Raw genomic sequence first — 24,622 nt, forward strand, 5'->3', positions numbered from 1 at the left:
ATGTGATCCAAGATTGTGTATGTGGGTGTGCTGAGGCAATTTGGCAATTAAAAATATAACATTGGCTGCATCTGAAAGCTCTAAAATGCTGCCTTTGGAGGTCCTGTCTCCAGAGGTACCTTCTGATCGAATTTTGAAGGCAGCGTTGATGCATCCTTTCGCTGCCTTTCGTTGCGTTTGGTGGACAGTTTGTGTGTAAATGTATATTTCTGACTAACTCTTTGCACTTTTGATGTTATTTCTAGAGAGAAATCAGTGTTATAGTAAGGAAGTATTAGTTTAGTTATCATCAGAACTCGTTCTGTTTTGTTGTGTAGATCATTAAACCGCTCCGCTGCCTCAGAAGCCTGTCCGAAATCAGTTACCTGCAAAGTCATTGACTGATAAGGCAGCGAGGCAGCAAGTCAGCTGTCTAGGCTTTCGGACGCAGCCATTATAAAATGGATGGTTCTGGTCCCTGATTCTGATTGGTTTAGCTGTGTTTGAAGCTGTTGTAAGTTACTGTACAAACATACACCTTTGTTTACATTTGTGTGTTGCCCGGCAACCACTTTGTTGTAACTACAACCGTTTCTGAGGGACTACATTGTTTGGCGGAAGAATAATATTTTTATTAATATCATTACACTTTATTTGCTCTGTTTAATTTTGTGAAATCTTGCTACGTATATAACCATTTTATAAAAGCAATAAACCCCATGAAGCCGTGGTTTACAGTGAATTTGAAAACGGCTAAGGCAGCTAAGGCTGCTTTGCGTCATGCCTAACAACACTCCTTAGCTGTTATAAATTCACTGTAAACCACGGCTTCTTGGTGTCACACCCCTGTGGACTGTTTTCTTTGGTTTTCCCCATGTATGCCCTTATTTGGTCTTTCCTGTTCCGTCTTCAATTATTACGTCACTGTTTAATCGTTCTCACCTGTCTTCCTCTGATTGTCGGTTCTTGTATTGTTATTCTTAACATTGTAAGTCACTCCATGTCATTCCGTAGTCATTTAAAGTCTTTTTCGTTGTGTATGCGTGTGGATACCCTGCTGTTCCTGTGTGTTCCTGTTCCAAGTGTGGATTATTTAAATAAATGTATGTTCCAGATCTCCTCGTTCCTACTCCTCATTCCCAGCACACGACGCCATGACACTTGGAGCTTATTGCTTTATTATAATTTAACTCCAAGTCATTAAAATGACTGCTGCTAAAAATTGTAGGCTGAAGACAAATATTTTTTTATGATTTATCATCCTTTATTTTTTTATAAAACACACAGGATGGGGAAAGAAAAAAGTAAGAAAAATAATTTAAAGAGTAAAAGTTGTTTTGATGGTTCCTTTAACACATTCTGTTGACTGTAAGTAGCGTTGTACCTACATATCTAACTCTCATTAGTGTGAGTAGAGTATTAGTAGACTGGTAGAGTTAGGGTTCGAATAAGTTGACATACTTGCAAAGTTACCTCAGGTCTGTAGAATGTCTGCTGGGCAACCATCAGAATAAAAATTTAGCAGATGTTAAGCAGACAGTCTACTCATACTCTAATGAGAGTTAGTTGACATATAGGTGCAACATTACTTACTGTATATAACAGAATGCTCAAAAGGGACTATCAAAATAAAGTATTACTGAAAAACAATACACATATGGACAAAGGTATTGGGACAATCCTCTCAATTGCTAAATTCATGTATTTCAATCTGAATCATTGCCATGAGCGCATAAAGCCAAGCACCAAACAATGCAGTCTGCATTTACAAACATATGTGGGGGAAAAGGTTGTTCTGAAGAGAACAGTGAATTCGAGCATAGTGTAACAGGATGTCACCTTTGCAGTAAGTCAGTTTGTGAAATTTTTTCCTGCTAGATATCCCACAGTCAACTGTAAATGTTATTATTAGAAATTGGAAGGATTTAAGAACAGCTGCAATGAAGCAGAAGACCATGTAAAACCATAGAGCGGTTCACAGAGGGAAGTGGGACATGGAGAACAAAAATTGCCAACACTCTGCTGATTCTAGAACTGAAGAGTTCCAAACATCCACTGTCATGCATCGCATAAACTGTGCAGCAGGAGCTTAATGGAATGGGTTTTCATGGTCGAGCAGTTGCATGCAAGCCTCATATCACTAAATACGATGCCAAGTATCAGATGGAGTGATCTAACCCAGTGGTTCTCAATTCCAGTCCTGGGGACCCACTACTCTGCACATTTTGTGTCTTCCTTATTTAACACCTTGATTCAGATTATCAACTCATTTGGATAGAGCTCCATGAAACTCTACTAAGTGTGTTGGATAAGAGACACATAGAAAATGTGTAGAGTAATGGGTCCCCAGGACCAGAGTTGGGACCACTGGTGTAAAGCATGCAACCACTGGACTCTGGAGCAGTAGAAACCTGTTCTGTGGAGTTATGAATCTCGCTTCTCTGTTTGCCACTCTGATGGGCAAGTCTGGGTTTGGCAGATGCTAGGAGAACATTAGCTGCCTAACCACATTGTGCCAACTGTAAAGTTCGGTGGATGAGAAATAATGTTATGGGGAAATATTAATGCTTAAACATACTAATATATTTTGGACAATGTTATGCTTCTTTTTTTTGTGGGAACAGTTTGGGAAAGGCCCTTTTCTATTCCAGCATGACTGTGCCCCAGTGCACAAATCAATGTCCGTAAAGACAAGGTTGGATGAGTTTGGTGTAGAATAACTTGGCTGGCCTGCACAGAGCCCTGTCCTCAACCCCATCCAACACCTTTTGGATGAACTGTAACGGAGATGGTGAACTAGGCCTTTCACACAGAAAGTCCACAATCTTGTTGGAAAACCTTCCCAGAAGAGTGGAAGCTGTTATAACTGTAATGTCATTAAAGACTCTGTTGGTGTATGTATATGTCATCCGGATGATGATGCAAAAATAAAATACTAGAGTAATTTAAAAAGAAGGAAAAAAAAACATTTTGTTGCCGTTCTATTTCTCCTTATATAAGGTTTGTGTTGGGTCATAGTCCACCTTGTCCAGTTGGACTCGTCCAATTCAAGACTTAGTCTTTAACTGACTGAATTTGAGTTGGAGACGTTTATTAATGTCTTTTTATCATAATTTTGTTGCGCCCAAAATGTCTGAGTCCAAGTCCACCTAAGTCTGTCTGAGTTCAGATTCATTCATAATTACAGTATGAGTCCAAGCACCCCAACTGTATTGTTCAGTCTAACATAGAGAAACTGGAGAACCATAATAAACCCCAAACCCAGCATAGAGGGGTTCAGTAAATGTGGTCTTGAATGTATGTATATGTGTGAGTGTGTGTGTGTCAGAGACGCTGTAGAAGGACAGAGTACCAGCAGACCAGTCTAGATACACACCTACTCGATTAGAGGTTGAAGGGGTTGATATTTCAGTGCTGTCATTATTGTGACAGACTGTGAGTCTGTTATAAAAACTGCTCAGATTCCAGGACTTTTGATTGAATCCAAACCTGCAGTCACTTCCACCTTTCCTGCTGATATCTTTGTATGTCATTGATATTTCTGTGCCCCTCCCACTCCATTCAGCCTCCCAGTAACAGCGTCCAGTCAGACCTTCTCCACACAGACCCTGAGGATGGTGCTCAAATCTCTCTGGATGATCAGGATACGACTGCTGCTCTTCCATATATGTTGCCTTTCGGTTCCCCTCAGACAGTATCAGATGAGTGTTTGCTGTGTTTGGATCCAGTTTGAGACTACAAGCATCTAAACACACGAAGAAAAAGAGAAAGAGAAACGTTTACAAAAAACAAAATAAAACAATTCTTATTTGAGTTTGTGCTTGTGTATGAACCTACATTTTTGTAGTCCTGCTGTAATCCTGAAATCTCCTCCATGATCCACACTATAAACACAATTATAAAAATCACTATAAAATGTCACATATTGCTAAAAACAAAACACAGATTTACATAGTTTTTTAAAGATTTATTTTTGGCGGTTTTGCCATTTATTTGGTGGGGGAAGGTCCACAAGACGAGGTTCGAACTTGACACCCAAAGGGCAATGTCGCTATATGATGGTGCGCTATATTGGCACCAACTAGATTTACATACTTTTAAGCAACAATTTTTGTTCCATAGTTTTTACAAAAAGCAGGTTTATGAAACACAACTTACTCGCTAGTTTAGCGAGTTAAACCTATTAAAAATCAATCACATCTGATCACATTTCACTGGATGCTTTCCACATTTCACTGGATTTCACTGTTGCTTTCCATTCCATCAAATTTATATTCAACATATCTTAGCTTTTACAGAAAACATTCAGTTTTCAAGTAACTAATTTAATTACACATTTTATATTATTATTTTTACTCCCCAACACTGAGACATAAACATCTGCTGCTCCTTTGAAACACATAAATGATGCACATATACTTTGATTCAAACCTAAAATATGAAAACAGATCAGAAATAGAAAGGTGCTCAAATTAAGTTCAAAAACATATAAAACACATACTTGAGTATCTGCAGTGAGCAGTTTGGATCGTTCAGTTTGTTGTTGAGCAGCTGGACTCCTGATTGTCCTGGATGATTGTAGCTCAGATCCAGCTCTCTCAGGTGTAAAGGGTTTGAACTCAGAGCTGAAGACAAAAAACCACAGCCTTCCTCTGTCACCATACAGCCAGACAACCTACAGATAGACACGCATACACATGCACACACACGTGTTATCTAAAAGAGGACATTTTGTTTTTATACTAAGCAATTTACAGTATAAAAATATAACCTCACCCTAACTGAAAACGTTTTCGCAATAACTTTTCAGAAACAGTTCAATCCATCATCACCAATTCTTATGTAACTTTTTCATATTAGTAATGAAGGCTTGTACACATATTTTAAATTATTAACAGAATACCCTGAATCCATGGCATAAGAATGTAGTTCCAAATGCAAAAGATATTTCTGGACACTCCTTCCTTTTTTTTAATTTATTTACAGCCATAACAAACAGTATACTTAAAATAGTTAAATACCCCACATAAATACCTCAGTATTTCCAGCTGGCAGTTTGGATTCTTCAGTCCATCAGAGAGCAGCTTCACACCAGAGTCCCGCAGGTCATTGTTAGTCAGGTCTAGCTCTTTCAGGACAGAATTTGTGGATTGTAGAGCTGAAGATAAACTCTCACAACACTGATCAGTAAGATTACAGCCAGTAAGTCTATATAAAAAGAAACAAATGATGCAGATGTCCAGTTAGTCAATGTTATGTCCCTTTAGTTCCATTCAGGATATACTGAAATAAAGGGGTCATTGGATGCCCATTTTCCACAAGTTGATATGATTCTTTAGAGTCCTAATGAAAAGTCTATACATTGAGGTTGCTTTAAATGTTAATGAGCTCTGCTCGACCGGCCAAACAATGAAGGTTGGACTGTTACAGATGTCAATCAACTATCGTGGGAGCGGTCTCTGTCGGCATCTGAGAATGGCTCGATTTGAAAAAGGGGATATTATTTTTACAGATTTATTAAAAACCACTGCACTGATTTTTGTCATTATAGGGCAGATGTGTACATACACTGCCAACACACATTAATGTTTAAACAACATGTAAAAGGGAACTTTGCATCCGATGACCCCTTTAAGAGTGGTGGTATAGTATAGTATGCACTTAATTGTATTTCTTACCATATTTCTCTATTTTTGACTCTTTGTTGACTATTAGTTTTCAGTATTTAATTCTTTTGAAATGTCGTCATCTAAGGCAATTTTTTATTTTTTTTTTGCAAGATAATATACTCACATAGCTTTCGTGCAGTTGATCATAGCTGGTATTAATCTTCTTCTACCCTCATCTGATGTGTTGTATTTCCTCAGATCAAACTCATCCAGCACCTCCTCTGACATCTGAAGTATGTAGGCGATTGCTGAGCAGTGAGCAGGAGAGAGCTTCTTCTCCGAGTGTGTGTCTGATTTCACAAACTCCTGAATCTCTCTGGACAGAGTCTGATCTTTTACTTCCAGCAAACAGAGGAACAGATTGATGGATCTTTCAGTGGAGAATCCTTCTCCATCTTTGATCTTCTCTTTAATGTACTGTGAGGTTCTCCTGATGCTCTCTGAGCTGTTCTCTGAGTGTGTCAGTAGATCCTGTAAGAGTCTCTGATTGGACTCCTGTGAGATGCCCAGCAGGAACCGCAGGAATAGATCCAGGTGTCCATTCTCACTCTCAAGGGATTTATCTATTGCCCCTTGATGCAGATTATGCATTGAATCAAACATCCTAAGGGTCTCCGTTGTACTGCGTAAATAGCAGTAAAACACATGAAAAGCAGCAAGAAACTCCTGAATGCTCAGATGAATGAAGCTGTAGACTTTCCTCTGATGAATCACAGATTCCTCCTTAAAGATCTCAGTGCAAATCCCAGAATACACTGAGGCATCATTGATGTCTATGCCGCTCTCTCTCAGGTCCTCCTCATAGAACATCACATTTCCTTTCATCAGCTGTTTAAAAGCCACTTCAGCAAGTTTCACAATCACTTCTCTGTTGGCCTGCAGGAGTTTCTGTGTATCTCTCTCTTCATACTTCTGATTCCTTATGTTGATCTGAATCAGCAGGAAGTGAATGTACATTTCAGTCAGAGTTTGAGGGATTTCTGCACTCAGATCTTCTTTCAGGAGCTTCTGAAGCACAGTGGATGAGATCCAGCAGAAGACGGGAATGTGGCACATGATGTGGAGGCTTCTTGCTTTTCTGATGTGTGAAATGATCCTGTTGGCTTGATGCTCATCACTGATTCTCTTCCTGAAATATTCCTCCTTCTGAAGCTCATTGAATCCCTGAATTTCTGTCAGACGGCTGATGTATTCGGAGGGGATCTGATTGGCTGCTGCCGGTCTGGAGGTGATCCAGATGTGAGCAGAGGGAAGCAGCTCTCCTGTGATGAGGTTTGACATCAACACACCCACTGATGAAGTCTCAGTCACATCACACACTTTCTGATCATCTGAAAACACCAGTGTAATTCTGCTTTCGTCCAGACCATCAAAGATGAACACAATTTTACACTTCTCATGAATCTGTGAGTCTAGATCTTGAAGTTCAGGATAAAAATCCAGCAGAAGTCTGTGAAGACTGTACTGATTATCTCGAATCAAGTTCAGCTCTCGAAATGGAAGCACAAACATGAAATCTACATCCTGATTGGAGTTTCCCTCGGCCCAGTCCAGAATGAACTTCTGCACAGAGACAGTTTTTCCAATTCCAGCGATGCCTTTAGTAAGAACAACCTTGATTTGGTCTTTCTCCTCACATCTTGATTCAGGTGAGGCTTTAAAGATGTCATTGCAGTAGATTGGAGTGTCTTGTGCTTGTTGTGTTTTGGCCGTTTTCTCCATCTGTAAAACCTCATGTTCTTCATTCACTCCTTCACTCTCTCCTTCTATGATGTAGAGCTGTGTGTAGATCCTGTTGAGGAGGGTTTCGTTCTCTTGGAGTTTGATTCCCTCAAATAAGCTCTCATACTTTTTCTTCATGCTTGTTTTATGCTTGTCTCTGGCTCTTTGCAGGCCTTCAGTCTCCTCCTGCTGCAGGGCTGCTGGTGTGTAACAGACTCTGTGCATCTGTAGAGCAGGATGTGTTCTGGATCTCTTTCTGCATTGAGGACAGTCAGAGTCTTCTAGCCTCAACTGATCCCAATAGAAACTGATGCACTGTCTGCAGAAACTGTGTCCACAGTTGGCAAAGACTGGATCTCTTAGAATCTGCTCACAAGCTCCACACCTGGACTGATCCTGGATCAGATCATCCATCTTTTCACTAAACAAACACATACAATTTTACCAAATGTGTGACCAATATAAATAGTATCAATAAAACATTATATTGCATTTTTTTAGCATTATTTATGTAATTATTTCAGGAGAAGAAACTTTTAAGAACTAATTTTTCGGTCAAATTCAGTCGAGTAAAAGAAGAATTAGAAGTATCAAAAAAAAAAATATATATATATATAAATATATATATATAAATATGTCTAGATGAGATTTAAAACATAAAAAAGCCATCAGCTGTGATTGGACTGGGGACATTTGGCTAGTTTTTAATCATTTTTCGAGTCTACTTGAGTCTATTTTGAGAAATGTTAACCCTGTCCAACAAGTTAAATATTAGACCTGTCTGCGATCCAAGTCATGTGTGACATTTGTTTTGACTGTAAATGATATCAGTGATAACAGCAATCCCATTACATTATGTCATTTCGTGTGACATAGTGTTTGGTTACCATAGAGATTAAATATAATAATTGTTGCTGTAATTGGTTATACAGAAACGTTTTCAGTGCTGGCTAATTTGTTTCGAGGTAATCTGGTCGATAGGCTACGATAAACAAAAAAAGAGCTAAAACATGAAAACACGTCATTTTTTAACTACAAGGTTTGTTCAGGAAAATTAGCAAATCAAGTCAAATAGAGTTAATAGCTCAGAGATCTTAGCAGAATCTAGTATGTAAATTATACAATTGTTTGAAAGCAGAAGTTCTAACACTGTCATGTGAAACCAACTTTATCGCAATCGGAAACCAGACATATTTACATACAGGATGAGATTAAAAACCTGAAATTCTTCCCGTCTCAACTACTACGAAATGGTACGTAGCCTATATGCCTTCCGTGGTTTAAAAATAACTTACTGTGATCAAACTATCGCGCTCCGCGGTCCTGCTGTTTTCGACTCCTTCCTGGTGAATGAAAAGCAGTCATGTGTTTATTTTTGGTTTCTGTTTCACTTGGTTACTCATAATTTTAGGAAACAGATCAGACGTGTTAGAGAAAACATGCCAGTTAAATTAAAATTCCTTATATTTCTTTTTCTTTTCTTTTCTTTTCTTTTCTTTTCTAATTATACTGACACATTCTATATGGGGTTCAAACCAGATACATTTTATTTTTCATATTTTTTTACTAGTGGGTGGGTAAAAAAAAAAAAAAAAAAAAAAAAATTTGGGACCAAAAATTATTCAGACACTTGACCTGACCATGTTTTGCTTAAGTGTTTTTTTTTTTTTTTCTTTAATTGCTAATGTGACCTTTTACACCACATACTGAACAAAATTAAGCTTTTCTCGGTAATTGGTTAAACTAAGCTGGTATTATCAAATTGTGTACATAAATTTACCAGCTCACACCTGACAGCTATTCATCCTAATTCATTACATACCTTTCTATCAAAAGTTATCTGACATTATCAAGATGAATATGTTGAGACGCAGTTTAACTCTGAGTTCTTGTCATATTATATTACCATTTTCTAAACTACAATGAATAAACAGTGATAATGCTGAAGGTGTCTGAATAAATTTTGGTTTGACTTAACACACACACACACAAAAGTAAAAATAGGGCAGGTGTTTTACCTGTTTACATGTATTTTACCTGTATTTTGAATTTCATATAAGTAATCATAATCAGTTAGAATAAGATAATATAGGGCTGTTACTGATCAAACAAAATCGTCAACAAAATCCATGCTTGTACTGCAGTGGGTACCACTGAGAATGTACATGCTGCTCAAATAATTTGCTTTATTCAAAAGGACCAATTTATGAACGGGTAATTGAATTTGCTCAGCTGATTTGTTCACAACAGAGATTCAGTCACGAACCAAACAGCTCAAAGGTGCGCAAAACTGAATTGTTTGGAACCATTTCTTTGGTGAAATAGCACAAAAATCAGTGTCTACAATGTAAGTTTCTTAACATTATTTTGTTTATTGCTAAAAAAAAAAAAAAGAAATCAATATTACATTTGCAGTGCTGATGTTCAAGGAAAACATTCTTGCTTGATCGATATTGCTTTACCATATTTTTACTACCATATCTTGAACTCTTAAAGTAAATTAACGGAAACCCCCAGTAATTTTATGTGTGTTCCCTGTGAGGTGATAATGAGGATCTGCTCTGTCAGTGTCAGTCGCTGTCTGTAAATTCCTTCAGAAAGCAGCATGTACAGCACTTGCATTTTCACAGAAATTATGTACAAATCTAGGACAAACAACTAACATACAATGTGGTACATCAGTGCAATAACTGAACATTATAGTTTTGCTGAAACACTATAATGGAGTAAGAAAATGTCTTCCTCTAATACATTTATAGCAATGTTGTAAATATGTTATAAATATTATTTTTTTCTTTCACTCATTTTTGTATTTGACATCCTTGTTGTGACACAGAGAGACCGATGAGTCATAATAAACACCAAATCCGGCATAGAGGGGTTCAGTGAATGTTGTCTTGAATGTGTGTATGTGTGTGAGCGTGTGTGTGTCAGAGACGCTGTAATAGGACAGTGTACCGGTCGACCAGTCCAGATACACACCTACTCGATTAGATGACAATGAAGGGGCAGGTATATCAGTGCTGTTATTATTGTGGCAGGCAATGAAACGTTTATAAAAGCCACTTAGATTCCAAGACTTTTGATTGAATCCAAACATACAGTCACTTCCTCCTTTCCTGCTGATTCCTTTGTATGATACTGATATTTCTGTCCCTGTCCCACTCCATTCAGCCTCCCAGTAACAGCGTCCAGTCAGACCTTCTCCACACAAAACCTGAAGACATTCAAATCTCTCTGGATGATCAGGATACGGCTGATGGTCTTTCGCATGTTTTGCCATCTTTTTGTCCTTACACAAGATGATTTGAGTGTGTGCTGTGTTTGGGTCCAGCGTGAGATCACAGGCATCTGAACATAAAAAAAGAGAGATGAGAATTACATACAAAACAACAGCATATCTGTTTATGTATATTTAGACCTACACTTCCGTAGTCCTGCTGTAATCCTTAACTCTCCTCCATGGTCCACACTATAAGCACACACACAAAAATACACATGAAAAGTGAGCATGATCTCACTTTTTATAAAATAATCTAAATTATTCAATCTGCAGCCACAAACTGTTCAAATTAACCCTCCTTTTACTTGCAATTTTTTTCATAATGCTTTATCTGCAAAATAAATATTTTAATAATAATTAAGTTATTAGATAACACTGTGAAAGATTCAGTTTCATTTAACAACAATTTTCAGCATAAAAAACATTGATAATTGTCTGAGGTTTGACAATGTCCATGCACACTGTATTCTATACATCTCTGTTTCAAGACACAAACATGTTCACTTTTCCACCACATAAACACAGCATTACGTATTTTACTGCCCACATACTTCAGTATCTGCAGTGAGCAGTTTGGGTTGCTCAGTTTGTCACTGAGCAGCTGGACTCCTGATTCTCCTGGGTGATTGTAGCTCAGATCCAGCTCTCTCAGGTAAGAGGAATTTGAACTCAGAGCTGAAGACAAATAACGACAGCCTTCCTCTGTCACCATACAGCCAGACAACCTACAAACACACATCAACAAATAGATCATCTATAAACACACATCAACAGTCTACAAACCTGTTGATGTGTGTTTATAACCTACAAATGACAGGGCCAGGTCAATGTACAGTGGGGTTTAGGATGTATTTTTACATAAGTATCCACAAGTTTCCTATGCCCCATGAGGCCTTGCATCAAAAGTGGGAGTGTCTTCCAGTTCATAGGTAAATAAGCGGGACGTGACACTCATTCATTCAACAGTTGACAGTAATGACAGGCAAATGAAGCCTAATGAAGTACTGACATTTTCCTCTGACTGTTTTGGGAAAAGATTCAATGCTTAGATTGTGTCCAAAACAGCACAATCTGGTGGTTAGTAAATAATAAAGCAGCCAAAAGCCTGTGAAAGAAACACAGTCGGACAAACATTCACCACACATTTGACAGATTGACCCATGTTACATGCACAATATAAGTCTAACAGTGTGCGTGTTTGTTTGTTGAATTTTTGTCTCCTGATACATTCATTTACCCATTAAACTGTGGCATTAAATGCTAGTACACATATCTATATGATGTAATAGAAGAATAATGTACACATGAAGTGCATATGGCAAATATTTAATTTTCATGAAATAATTTGTATTTTTCATATTACTTATATGTCTGGGTATTTAAAAATATAAATGAATAAGTAAGATCTGGGGGTTTGAACCAACACAAAGTGAATCACACACTGGACTGGAGAGAAATTGAGGCTTCGTTTGTCACTGGTTTTGTGATTTCTAAGTTAACAGCACAAGCCTCAAATCGAGGCTTCATCTGGCACACCCCTTAACACAAGCTCTGATGCCTCGGTTCAAATGTCACATCACTAGTTAACAGTCATTCAAGATATAGCAATCCAAATTTGCTAACGACGTGGGAGCACAGCTTCGAACAGCACAGGTTTGCAACTTTATAAAGTAAACAATGATCCGAAAAACACTTAGCCTCTCGTTAATTAGCACACCAAATACCATTAATATACTACTGCCACCTCACCATAAGTTGATGTTCTTTTTCATAGTAGCACACCTCGCAAACAAGTGGATAAAACAATACATTTATTTAATTTAACCCATTACTAAATCTAAGAAAGCCTTGCAGGACAGTGGGTCCCCAGGAGCAGGAATGAAGACCTATGCTTTTAGGAGAGGGCTGGGAAACAGGGATACAGGGCTGGGAAATTACATTTATTATGGATGGATGCGCTTTATTGGACTTCTTTTGGACTTCTACTGAAGAGAAACACCTGCCCACTGCCGAAATAAAGCTTAGAAGATCATTTTTAAAATGACTCCAATTGTAAAATAACTCCAGCCTATACACCTAGGATGCCTTGATGGTGAGTAAATCATGGGCTTATTTTCATTGTTGGGTGAACTAACCCTTTAAGATATTTAAGACATTTCCCTAAAAATTCTTAAATAAAATTTGGTTAACGATCAAAAATTCTTGCGAGTGAGTCAACTCCTCCTTTTACACACCTCAGTATTTGCAGCTTACAGTTTGGACTCTTCAGTGCATCAGAGAGCCGATTCACTCCTGAATCCTGCAGGTCATTGTTACTCAGATCTAGCTCTTCCAGGACACAGCTTGAGGATTGGAGCTCTGATGACACAATTTCACAGGACTGACCAGTGAGATGACAGCTGGACAATCTGAACAGAACAATGAAAACAAAGCCATCACACAGTAATTTTATTATACAAAGGTTTATTTGCCCTCTTTTATTGTACATTAGAGTGCTAGGGGTGTCACAAAACAAACAGTTTAGTCGTCGGTATCGATACCAGAGAAATTTCATTATTCTTGACACCAATTTTGACATCTCTGTACAGAAAAGTTTTATGAGGGCAGCTCTATTCTGTCCTCTAGTAAAGCAGGACTGCTCAGGAACAGGATGGTTCTGTCTGAGGAAACAGACACCATATCATGTATGAAATGGGGTGTCAATACCCTGGTGTAAAGGTGTGAGATGTGGGATTAAGATATGAATATAATGTAAATGTAAAAAAAATGCATTTGCAGTTATTATTTCAGCACACGCTTTAGGGAGCAAGAAGAATCAACTCAAACAATTTATAAGTATACCGATTAAAAAAGTAATAGATATCAATGCATTAAGAAAATGACCTATTTGAAGACTCCCTAAGGAATAAAAGAAAATTTTAGCAACCCACCTGGGAGATCTTAGGTAAGTGAACTGCCAGTTAACTGTTAAATAAAGTTTAAATATTAAGGGGTGAACAGGGAAGCATACGGCCAAATGCATCTTTGATGATAAAAACAAACATCACATTATCTGTGGCAGATGAGATGAGCAAGTGTTTTGCAACTGTAAACATGGACCCCATTACTGATTGTCATAATAGATAAGTGAGATTACGTTGTTCCTTCATTTCAATTACGCATATGAGCATTTAAATGTAGCCACCTTGCAGTCAAACACATCAAGCACATGTGTGACAACAAACAAACTGAGCTAGTAGTATTCAAGTAGTGTGACTAGAATGGTTTCTACAATTTTAGCATTGTGTTGGTACCATAGTATGTGTACTGATTTAATATATTGAACATCTAAGATTGCGATAACTACTCATACATAATAAGTAAGAGGCTCAATCCTAATAAATACCTCAGTCGCTGCAGCTGACAGTTTGGACTCTTCAATCCATCTGAGAGTAACTTCACTCCTGAATCTTGTATGTCATTATTAGTCAGGTCCAGCTCTTTCAGGACAGAGTTTGAGAATTGAAGAGCTGATGGTAATCTCTCACAACACTGAGCAGTGAGATTACAGTCAGAAAATCTAGGAAAAAAAGGATGCATGTGAGAGTTCATTTCATTTTATATTTTGCTAATTTTCTAATCATAATTATTTCAAACAGGTATAGCTCACATAAAAATGAAAATTAAATCATGACTATTTATTCACCCTCACGTCATTCCATACCTGTATGTAGGTGCGATATGACAATATTAGATGTGAAGGATTAAAATGTCTCCAAAATCTGCCTTTACAGAGAGATAAGTGCTAGAGCACAGATAAGTGCTGTTACAATTGTGCTACTGTGCAGTCCAGTGGCTGTCTTTTTGATTATTATTGTTTATTATTGTTTTTTTCTGAGCACACACCCTTCTTTTGTGTCTTAATTAGATGCATGTCTGTAGAATTAATAGATCTGTGTATTTAGTCTTAAAATGACAGCAGCCTAATACAACCTGCTGTAGTCTGTGTCTTTAACTTTAAACAACAACAACAGATTTTTTTTTTTTTTTTTTTTTTTTTACTATGCAAAATCTCCCTTTGTAATATACTGTGGTGTACTCACAGAGCTTTTGTGCAGTTACTCACAGCTGGTATCAGTCTTCTTCTACCCTCATTTGATGTGTTGTATTTCTTCAGATCCAGCTCATCCAGTGGCTTGTCTAAAATCTGAAGCATGTAGGCGATTGTTGAGCAGTGAGCCGGAGAGAGTTTCCTTTCTGAGTGTTTGTCTGATTTCACAAACTCCTGAATTTCTCTGGACAGAGTCTGATCTTTCACTTCCAGCAGACAGAGGAACAGATTTATGGATCTTTCAGTGGAGAGTCCTTGTCCATCTTTGATCTTCTCTTTAATGTACTGTGAGGTTCTCCTGATGCTTTCTGAGCTGTTCTCTGTGTGTAGCAGCATATCCCGTACAAGTCTCTGATTGGACTCCAGTGAGATGCCCAGCAGGAACCGCAGGAACAGATCCAGCTGTCCATTCTCACTCTTGAGGGCTTTATCTATTGCTCCTTTATGCAGATAATGCATTGAATCAAAAACCTTAAGGGTCTCCATTGTGCAGCTTAAATAGCAGTAAAACACATGGAAAGCAGCAAGAAACTCCTGAATGCTCAGATGAATGAAGCTGTAGACTTTCCTCTGATGAATCACAGATTCTTCCTTAAAGATCTCAGTGCAAATTCCAGAATACACTGAGGCATTGGCGACGTCTATGCCGCTCTCTCTAAGGTCCTTCTCATAGAACATCACATTCCCCTTCATCAGCTGTTTAAAAGCCACATCAGCAAGTTTCACAATCACCTCTCTGTTGGACTGCAGGAGCTTATCTGGATCTCTCTCTTCATACTTCTGATTCCTCATGTTGATTTGAATCAGCAGGAAGTGAATGTACATTTCAGTCAGAGTTTGAGGGATTTCTGCACTCAGATCTTCTTTCAGGAGCTTCTGAAGCACAGTGGATGAGATCCAGCAGAAGACGGGAATGTGGCACATGATGTGGAGGCTTCTTGCTCTTCTGATGTGTGAGATGATCCTGTTGGCTTGATGCTGGTCACTGATTCTCTTCCTGAAATATTCCTCCTTTTGAAGCTCATTGAATCCCTGAATTTCTGTCAGACGGCTGATGTATTCGGAGGGGATCTGATTGGCTGCTGCTGGTCTGGAGGTGATCCAGATGAGAGCAGAGGGAAGCAGCTCTCCTGTGATGAGGTTTGACATCAACACACCCACTGATGAAGTCTCAGTTACATCAGAAACCTTTTCAGCTTTTGAAAACATCAGTGTAATTCTGCTTTCATCCAGACCATCAAAGATAAACACAATTTTACACTCCTCATAAATCTTTGAGTCCAGATCTTTAACTTCAGGATGAAAGTCCAGCAGAAGTCTCTGAAGACTGTACTGATTACCTTGAATCAAGTTCAACTCTCGAAATGGAAGCACAAACATGAAATCTATATCTTTATTGGCTTTTCCTTCTGCCCAGTCCAGAATGAACTTCTGCACAGAGATGGTTTTTCCAATACCAGCAATGCCTTTAGTAAGAACAACCTTGATTTCATCTTTCTCCTCACATTCTGGTTCAGGTGAGGCTTTAAAGATGTTATTGCAGTAGATTGGAGTGTCTTGTGCATGATGTGGTTTGGCTGTTTTCTCCATCTGTAAAACTTCATGTTCTTCATTCACTCCTTCACTCTCTCCTTCTATGATGTAAAGCTGTGTGTAGATCCTGTTGAGGAGGGTTTCATTCTCTTGGAGTTTGATTCCCTCAAATAAGCTTTCATACTTTTTCTTCATTCTGGTTTTGTGCTTGTCTTTGGCTCTCTGTAGTTTATCATCATCTGCTTTCTGCAGGTCTCCAGTCTCCTCCTGTAGGGCTGCCTCTGTGTCACAGTGAGAAAAACCAGCAGAACTGGATGCTCCCATGACTGTTTGTAGAACAGGATGTGTTTTGGATCTCTTTCTGCAATGAGGACAATCAAATTCTTCTGCTTGTCTGAACTTATCCCAGCAGAAGATAATGCACTGTCTGCAGAAACTGTGTCCACAGGTTATAGAGACTGGATCTTTCAGAACCTCTCTACACACTCCACATTCGGACTGCACATGGACCTGAAAATTACTCTCACAACTTCTGAATCACAATAGAAAAACAGAAAGTTTTGAATCACAAGAAAGAAAAGTAGAATACTTATTTGCACAAGATAATTAACATCATCTTATGTTTGCACTGATAATTAGGACTAGAGTAGGACAATTTGATTTTTATAGTGTGGAAAACATAGAATCACAGAATACCAGTGATAATGTTTTAAGTAGAGCAATAAAATCAATAAAATTGTTATTATTAAAAAAAAAAAAAAATCACAATACGTGTGTGATGATTTGGAATGAGAAACTAATGATTCCATGTGTAGTATGACTTTCTGTTTGTGGGAAATTCAGTGACACATTGCAAGACAGAATACAAAGCAGCACAGGCCTATAGCTTAATCCAACTATATGTTCTCACATAGGTCTACCCCTCATTCAGCAAAATCCAAGTGTTTCCATATTTGGAATACTTAGTTGCCTAATTGTTATTTCTTTTGTAAGCAAGCTTTGTACTTAACGTGTGTCTTAATATCTACAAAAAGAGCGACCTTAACATACTATATGAAAAAATGAAACAAAACAAAAAAAAAAAAACTATACACATTAGTACTGTCAACTGATTAAACAAAAAAACTAATTAACTATTTAATCCAGTTTTCTGTAATTAAACATGATTAATCTCATGTCTATATATTTATATTGTCATATTTCACATTGAATCTCAAAATTAATGTAGAAATATAATATTAAATATGTTTAATTATTTTAAATATGATTTTAATGGCATCTTTTTACAAAATAGGCTATTCTTAATGAAGGCCAGCATCACTGATACCATTACTGATGATGTCTCTATTAAATGCATTTTTCCCCTCAAGCCAATAATTATAGTCATTGTTGCAGTGTAATTGAATGCCATTATTTTTAATCTAAGTGAACTTATATATATATATATATATATATATATATATACATATATATGTATACGGAAAGTATTCAGACCCCCTTAAATTTTTCACTCTTTGTTATATTGCAGCCATTTGCTAAAATCATTTAAGTTCATTTTTTTTCCTCATTAATGTACACACAGCACCCCATATTGACAGAAAAACACAGAATTGTTGACATTTTTGCAGATTTATTAAAAAAGAAAAACTAAAATATTACATGGTCCTAAGTATTCAGACCCTTTGCTCAGTATTTAGTAGAAGCACCCTTTTGATCTAATACAGCCATAAGTCTTTTTGGGAAAGATGCAACACGGTTTTCACACCTGGATTTGGGGATCCTCTGCCATTCCTCCTTGCAGATCCTCTCCAGTTCTGTCAGGTTGGATGGTAAATGTTGGTGGACAGCCATTTTTAGGTGTCTCCAGAGATGCTCAATTGGGTTTAAGTCAGGGCTCTGGCTGGGCCATTCAAGAACAGTCACGGATTTGTTGTGAAGCCACTCCTTCATTATTTTAGCTGTGTGCTTAGGGTCATTGTCTTGTTGGAAGGTAAACCTTCGGCCCAGTCTGAGGTCCTGAGCACTCTGGAGAAGGTTTTCGTTCAGGATATCCCTACTTGGCCGCATTCATCTTTCTCTCGATTGCAACCAGTCGTCCTGTCCCTGCAGATGAAAAACACCCCCACAGCATGATGCTGCCACCACCATGCTTCACTGTTGCGACTGTATTGGACAGGTGATGAGCAGTGCCTGGTTTTCTCCACACATACAGCTTAGAATTAAGGCCAAAAAGTTCTATCTTGGTCTCATCAGACCAGAGAATCTTATTTCTCACCATCTTGGAGTCCTTCAGGTGTTTTTTAGCAAACTCCATGCGGGCTTTCATGTGTCTTGCACTGAGGAGAGGCTTCCGTCGGGCCACACTGCCATGAAGCCCTGACTGGTGGAGGGCTGCAGTGATGGTTGACTTTCTACAACTTTCTCCCATATCCCGACTGCATCTCTGGAGCTCAGCCACAGTGATCTTTGGGTTCTTCTTTACCTCTCTCACCAAGGCTCTTCTCCCCCGATAGCTCAGTTTGGCTGGACGGCCAGCTCTAGGGAAGGTTCTGGTCGTCCCAAACGTCTTCCATTTAAGGATTATGGAGGCCACTGTGCTCTTAGGAACCTTAAGTGCAGCAGAAATTTTTTTGTAACCTTGGCCAGATCTGTGCCTTGCCACAATTCTGTCTCTGAGCTCTTCAGGCAGTTCCTTTGACCTCATGATTCTCATTTGCTCTGACATGCACTGTGAGCTGTAACGTCTTATATAGACAGGTGTGTGGCTTTCCTAATCAAGTCCAATCAGTATAATCAAACACAGCTGGACTCAAATGTAGAACCATCTCAAGGATGATCAGAAGAAATGGACAGCACCTGAGTTAAATATATGAGTGTCACAGCAAAGGGTCTGAATACTTAGGACCATGTGATATTTCAGTTTTTCTTTTTTAATAAATCTGCAAAAATGTCAACAATTCTGTGTTTTTCTGTCAATATGGGGTGCTGTGTGTACATTAATGAGGAAAAAAATGAACTTAAATGATTTTAGCAAATGGCTGCAATATAACAAAGAGTGAAAAATTTAAGGGGGTCTGAATACTTTCCGTACCCACTGTATATATATATATATATATATATATATATACAGTACTGTGCAAAAGTCTTAGGCCACTAGTATTTTCACCAGCTAAAAATGGTTTAAAGTATGTTATTTCTATCTTTTGCTGTTGTGTGTCAGTAGGAAATATCAGTTTACATTTCTAAACATTCATTTTGCTATTACTTGTAATAATCCAGTGAGATTTCTGTGTGGAGCACAGGCTGTTGTCAGACTCCTTGTGCAAACAGAGATCTGATCTCTCCATCATTCAATCCAGTCTTCCTTAAGAAACATAAAAAACTGAGACAGACTAAATCCAGAAGAACTGCAGAACTGTGGCAACATCTCCAAGATGGTTTAAGAGACCTATACCTACAAAGCTACAGTACTGTGAAATTTTTTAGGCAGTTAGGCACATAAAATGAGGATGCTGTCAAAGACAATGTCATAAATAGATTTTCTTTATCAATGAACTTCTATTAACTAAAATAAATCAGCATTTGATGTGACCATCCTTTGCATTTAAAGTAGCTTTTGCCTTAGGTGCACTTGTGCAGAGTTTTTCAGGTTGCTTTGCAGGTAGGTTATTTGAAACATCTTGGAGATGTTGAAACAGTTCTTCTGGATTTAGTCTGTTTCAGTTATTCTGTTTCTTCATGTCATTCCAGAGACAGACTGGATGACGGTGAGATTAGATGTCTGTGTGGAGCACTGGCTGCTGTCAGACTGCCTGTGCAAACAAAAATCTCACTAGATTATTACAATTAATGGCAAACAGAATGTTTGGAAATGTAAACTGAATTCCAGCACTGAATTTATTTCACTTATCATCATGCTTCACATCATGTTCATATTGATCTACTGTAACGCTAGACAAAGGATGCCAGAAAAAAAACATGGATGCTGCATTTGTTAATTAGCATGTTAAACTGACAAAAATTGATCTCACAATTAATGTGTTAGTTCTGACAGCTCTATTGTACACTGTAAAAAATAAAAAACACAATTTGTTGAGTCAGCTAAAAATAATTAGTTACCCTGCTGACTTAAAATTTCAAGTTCAGTCAACTAAAATAAGTTTAGTCAACTTGAAATGTTAAGTTGTACTAAGTAACAACTTAGATATTTGTGTTTGCTAAACTTAAAAGACGGGTAAGTAACCCAGCTGCCTTAAAATTTTAAATTGATTCAACTCAAATATCTAAGTTGTCACTTAGTATAATTTAACATTTCAAGTTGAATAAACTTTTATTGAGTTGACTGAATTTAAAAATTTAAGGCAGCCAGGTTACAAATTATTTTAAGTTGACTCAACAAATTGTTTTTTACAGTGTATTAATGTTTTGTCTTACCTGGGGCCAGAGGTTACAGCGTCAACACTGAATGAAAGTGGAAAATCCATAGATTTGTTACTTTTCACAGACACACAGGTGGCTTCTGGAGATGCTGCAGTGTCTCTCTGCTCCATCTCTTTTCAAAAGACAGTTTTGTATCAGCTGTTTTCAACCAGGGGTCTGAGTCCCACTTGGGCGCCTCAGAAAACTTCAAAGAGGGCCACGGGATGAATTAAAATAATTCAGATTAATACATTACTATTATTATTATTATTATTATTATTATTATTATTCTTAACATATCAAAATACGCCCCCCCCCCACACACACAAACACAAAAAAGTATTAATTCTCTTATTATTTCTACGCCCCAGTTTTGTTAATACAGAAGTCGGTAAAAAGCAGCTTTGTAGATAAATACCAGAGAAAACAGAGAAGACAGACAGTTCTCACTTCTCGTTGTGGATTACTCACAGTGATTTTTCATGATTCATGCTCATGTTGCTAATATAACGGATGTAATTTAAGTTCTGTTGCTTTTATATCATATGAAAATAAATATGATGAACAAAATGTCCAAAGTACTTGTTATTTAGAGCGAAGACAATCACATTTCTAACCAACGTGTATCTTGTAGTGATCACCAGCAATCGGTTCTGCATAGATTTTGCTCATCTCCCACAAGCCTTTTGCCATCCAACTTCTCTTGACTCGCTCTCATGGCACTTTGATGGTAAATGTCACAGTGATGTGGCGTCAGTGCTGTCTCGAGTAGGACAAAATTTCTAAGCAGCATGCGCACTGCTTCAAGTCCTTGGGCACTTTTATCCTACATCACCAGTGGCTGATAAATATGGCTGTAAGCTATAAACTGCTACAGTTTTAAATGTTAAATTGTTTTTAACATATATTTAACACTTTTGAGATCTCAGAGGTCTCAGAGACTTGATATATGAATTTATGGTTTTATTTATGGTTTATTACTTAATAATGTGTTATAAATTAATATTAAAAATTAATATAAACATAAAGTTTCAAACATGAGTAATAATTAGGTAAAGAGACTGAAGAGTACAGAGTGTCATCATAATGGACAAACTGTGATGTAAGCACACTGATAGCAAAATAAATACATAAATAATATTATTCAGTTATTGTGATTTACTCAGAAAAACATCACAATAATAAAATGTTGATAAAATTAAATTAAAGATGAAACAGTGTACATAACAGCTGGTAGCACATATGTGAAACAAGCAGAGAGACTGTTCTACATTAAGTGGCTTTGCATATTATGCACAAAAGCCACTGGCACATGCTGTGTTTGGTGGCACATCTATATCAGTAGAATAACATACAACAAACATTGTATCAAGTGTCAAAGTATCGTCAAGTTACATTTACCACACAACTTATTTTAACACAAATGACAAACCATTATAAAAACCCACAATGAAAATCAGTAGTTTTTTTTTCAACATTGTGGGGATAGGAGCAATCATTTCCAATCTTTTCAATTATTTTAACAAATGCCAGTTAAATAATTTATATTTTTTTTTAAAATGCATTCAGTTTGTGGCACATCTAGTTTAAGTTAGGCGTTTTGGAGTAGCTAGGATGTTTGTGCAAAACAAATTAACACAATATTTTGTATTGGGTTACACTGTTAAAGTATTACTACAAGCCATTCTGTATTATTAACACACCGGGACACGAGACAGATATATTCTACTGTAAAACCAGTATGGAGTACCAATATGCAATATGGAGAAGACTAATCCATATCGTATAAATTATCTCCGGCATAGAGAGCCTAAAGCTTAGTGCGTATGTTAGCATCTACATCTTCGGCAGACAGCGGCACTGGAGATGTCTATTGATCCATACTATTGGAGATGTCACATTCCGCAATTTTCAGTGATACATGCCACATCTTTTTGTAGTATATGCCACAATCCACTGGAATGCCACTGAAATCCGGATGTGCCACTAAAAATAGCGGAATGTGCCAGTGGCTTTTTCGCGCAAGATTCCATTCCATGTACTTTAAAAGTACTCACCATGCCAAACTCTCCAGCGGCTGAATTTCCTTGTCAATGGAAGCTGTAACGTTACTTTCACTATCGGTTTCGCGGTGCACCTATTTCAGAGTGGTTTAACAGCTAATCCAAGGACATTCAGTTAAGTTGTTTCTAAAATGAGTATTAACTTTCAGGGTATGACAGCAACCACACCCTATAACTGACGTGATCACGGAACAGGTTAGGCCGGAATCTATTTAGTTCCTAAATATTTGGTTCCACTGGGTGGCGCCTCATGAATATTCATGATGTTTTCTCAATTGTGGGCGTGTAAATATTAGTTGATTCGAAATAATCTATTAAATATGTTGCGGTATGAGGAGGGTGTCCTCATATTGCTTCTTATTTAATGGATTATTTAAAAAAAGTAATAAAGTTAAGCATAAACTACAGCAGTTCACATGCATGGTGCATAGTTTGTGTAATATCTTTCTGAGAACCATAAAAAGTTTAAAGATTTTTTTATTTTATTTTATGTCATCAAATTATTTGGAGTATAAGAAAACAAATGGAGAGAAAAAAAGAGAAAGAAATACTGGATAGTGTGTACGTTACTTGTTTACTTGTTACAAAATACATGCAAGAAATGTAGCCTAGAGTTTAGCCTAAAGTTTAATAAAGACAGATACTAACGTCATCAACATTACACAAAAAAATAGCTTTTAAAATGTTGAAGTACATATAAAAAGACACTCAATGTGATGCTAGTATGTTATTGAGGAATATGCTCATACCAACCTGAAGGTGGTGGTCAAAGGCAACATGGCTTGTTAACATTACATCTTTTCTATGGTGCTTTTATTTTCTTCCCTAGGACAGTGGTGTGTGTTAATTTATCTTTACATTTAAATTGTCTATAGGTTTCACATATGGATAACAATTGAATTACTTTTAAAAAGAAGGAATCTATCTTTTTGATGCAACACTGATCACAATTTGCTGGGATGGGTCCAGATAAGCAGCTTCAGTGCAGAACATGCCCACCTGCAATCTGAAATATGTAAACAGTACCTATGTTTACATTTTAGACATTTTGTATTTTAAAAGACAAGGATGTGAATGAAAATTGGTGTGGAAAGCTTAGTGAATGTTGATGTATTTTAGTACTGCACTGGGGTAACTGTTGTGCATAAAAATAGAAAACAAAGACGTATTATTATTATTTATTTATTTGTTTTTATTTATTTATTTATTTATTTATTTATTCCCACAATACATGCAAACAGACATATGAACAGACAATATATGTGATTCATTTTTACAAAACTATAAGTGCTGATAACAATGACAATTCTCATGTTGGCTGAATCTGATTCAGGTTCGTTTGTGCTCTCCTGGTCAAACATTAAGTTGATTAAGAAATTATGTTTTAAATATTTTGTGTTATTCTGAGAGCACATTCTCTTATTGACTAGATACTGGAGACTGTAATGATACAGTATGCCACTGTATTCTGTAAATACATCACATGATATATGAGCATGTGCCAACCAATCAGAATCAAGAATTCAACAATGCTGCTGTATTCAATAAATAATTGACTATGGACCCCTGAATTATTGAAAATTAACGCACACTCTCAGCATTACCACCTTGTGTGCACATTAATTTTCAATAATACAACATCTTCATATTTGTTACATACATTCATAAGCACGCACAAATATCACCTGCAACTCAGTTAACAAAGACAAAACTTCTCGTCCTCCCAGTCACTCTGTGTGAGGTGTTGACTTGAAAGAAGTAATTAACAATCAAACTAAAGAGAACAGGAACAGAACCAAATATGGACAAACAGGAACTTAGGCTAGGGGGAAAATATGGAAACAAAAGTCCAAAAACCTGACAC

The 24,622-nt window shown here is 37.2% G+C and overlaps 2 protein-coding genes across 5 annotated transcripts; both read right to left on the bottom strand.

Annotated features, from left to right (window-relative positions):
* Positions 1-1,277: 1,277 nt before the first annotated feature.
* LOC127181806 (NLR family CARD domain-containing protein 3) lies at positions 1,278-8,727 on the bottom strand. Its single transcript, XM_051136753.1, has 6 exons — positions 8,666-8,727; positions 5,773-7,791; positions 5,014-5,187; positions 4,481-4,654; positions 3,817-3,863; positions 1,278-3,724 (listed from the first exon to the last, which is right to left on the bottom strand). The coding sequence occupies exons 2-6, from the start codon at positions 7,782-7,784 to the stop codon at positions 3,201-3,203; spliced, it is 2,931 nt and encodes a 976-aa protein (XP_050992710.1). The 5' UTR covers positions 7,785-7,791; positions 8,666-8,727; the 3' UTR covers positions 1,278-3,200.
* Positions 8,728-9,732: 1,005 nt separating this feature from the next.
* On the bottom strand, positions 9,733-22,982 carry LOC127181784 (NACHT, LRR and PYD domains-containing protein 3). 4 transcript variants are annotated; one of them, XM_051136740.1, is made up of 8 exons: positions 22,753-22,982; positions 20,711-20,737; positions 14,736-16,808; positions 14,039-14,212; positions 12,888-13,061; positions 11,205-11,378; positions 10,796-10,842; positions 9,733-10,721 (listed from the first exon to the last, which is right to left on the bottom strand). In XM_051136740.1, the coding sequence occupies exons 3-8, from the start codon at positions 16,598-16,600 to the stop codon at positions 10,168-10,170; spliced, it is 2,988 nt and encodes a 995-aa protein (XP_050992697.1). In that variant the 5' UTR covers positions 16,601-16,808; positions 20,711-20,737; positions 22,753-22,982; the 3' UTR covers positions 9,733-10,167. The 4 variants fall into 4 exon arrangements, with proteins under 4 accessions (XP_050992697.1, XP_050992681.1, XP_050992690.1 ...); XM_051136724.1 differs by having other exon boundaries at positions 20,711-20,828; XM_051136733.1 differs by having other exon boundaries at positions 14,736-16,805; positions 20,711-20,900.
* Between the last annotated feature and the right edge of the window lie 1,640 nt (positions 22,983-24,622).

The sequence above is a fragment of the Labeo rohita genome, chromosome 2, assembly GCF_022985175.1.
Source record: "Labeo rohita strain BAU-BD-2019 chromosome 2, IGBB_LRoh.1.0, whole genome shotgun sequence".
NCBI lineage: Eukaryota > Metazoa > Chordata > Actinopteri > Cypriniformes > Cyprinidae > Labeo > Labeo rohita.

Bases quoted from the DNA above. Each gene is read 5' to 3' on its own strand.
- LOC127181806 (XM_051136753.1), bottom strand. From the start codon at position 7,784: ATGGATGATCTGATCCAGGATCAGTCCAGGTGTGGAGCTTGTGAGCAG. The intron at 5,188-5,772 runs GTGAGTATATTA...CTTTTTATATAG, and splicing joins ATCAACTGCACGAAAGCTAT to ACTTACTGGCTGTAATCTTA. The intron at 4,655-5,013 runs GTATTTATGTGG...GTCTATCTGTAG, and splicing joins TGCCAGCTGGAAATACTGAG to GTTGTCTGGCTGTATGGTGA.
- LOC127181784 (XM_051136724.1), bottom strand. From the start codon at position 20,826: ATGGAGCAGAGAGACACTGCAGCATCTCCAGAAGCCACCTGTGTGTCT. The intron at 11,379-12,887 runs GTGTGTAAAAGG...GTGTGTTTGTAG, and splicing joins TGTAAGCTGCAAATACTGAG to GTTGTCTGGCTGTATGGTGA. The intron at 10,843-11,204 runs GTATGTGGGCAG...GTGTGCTTATAG, and splicing joins TGCTCACTGCAGATACTGAA to TGTGGACCATGGAGGAGAGT.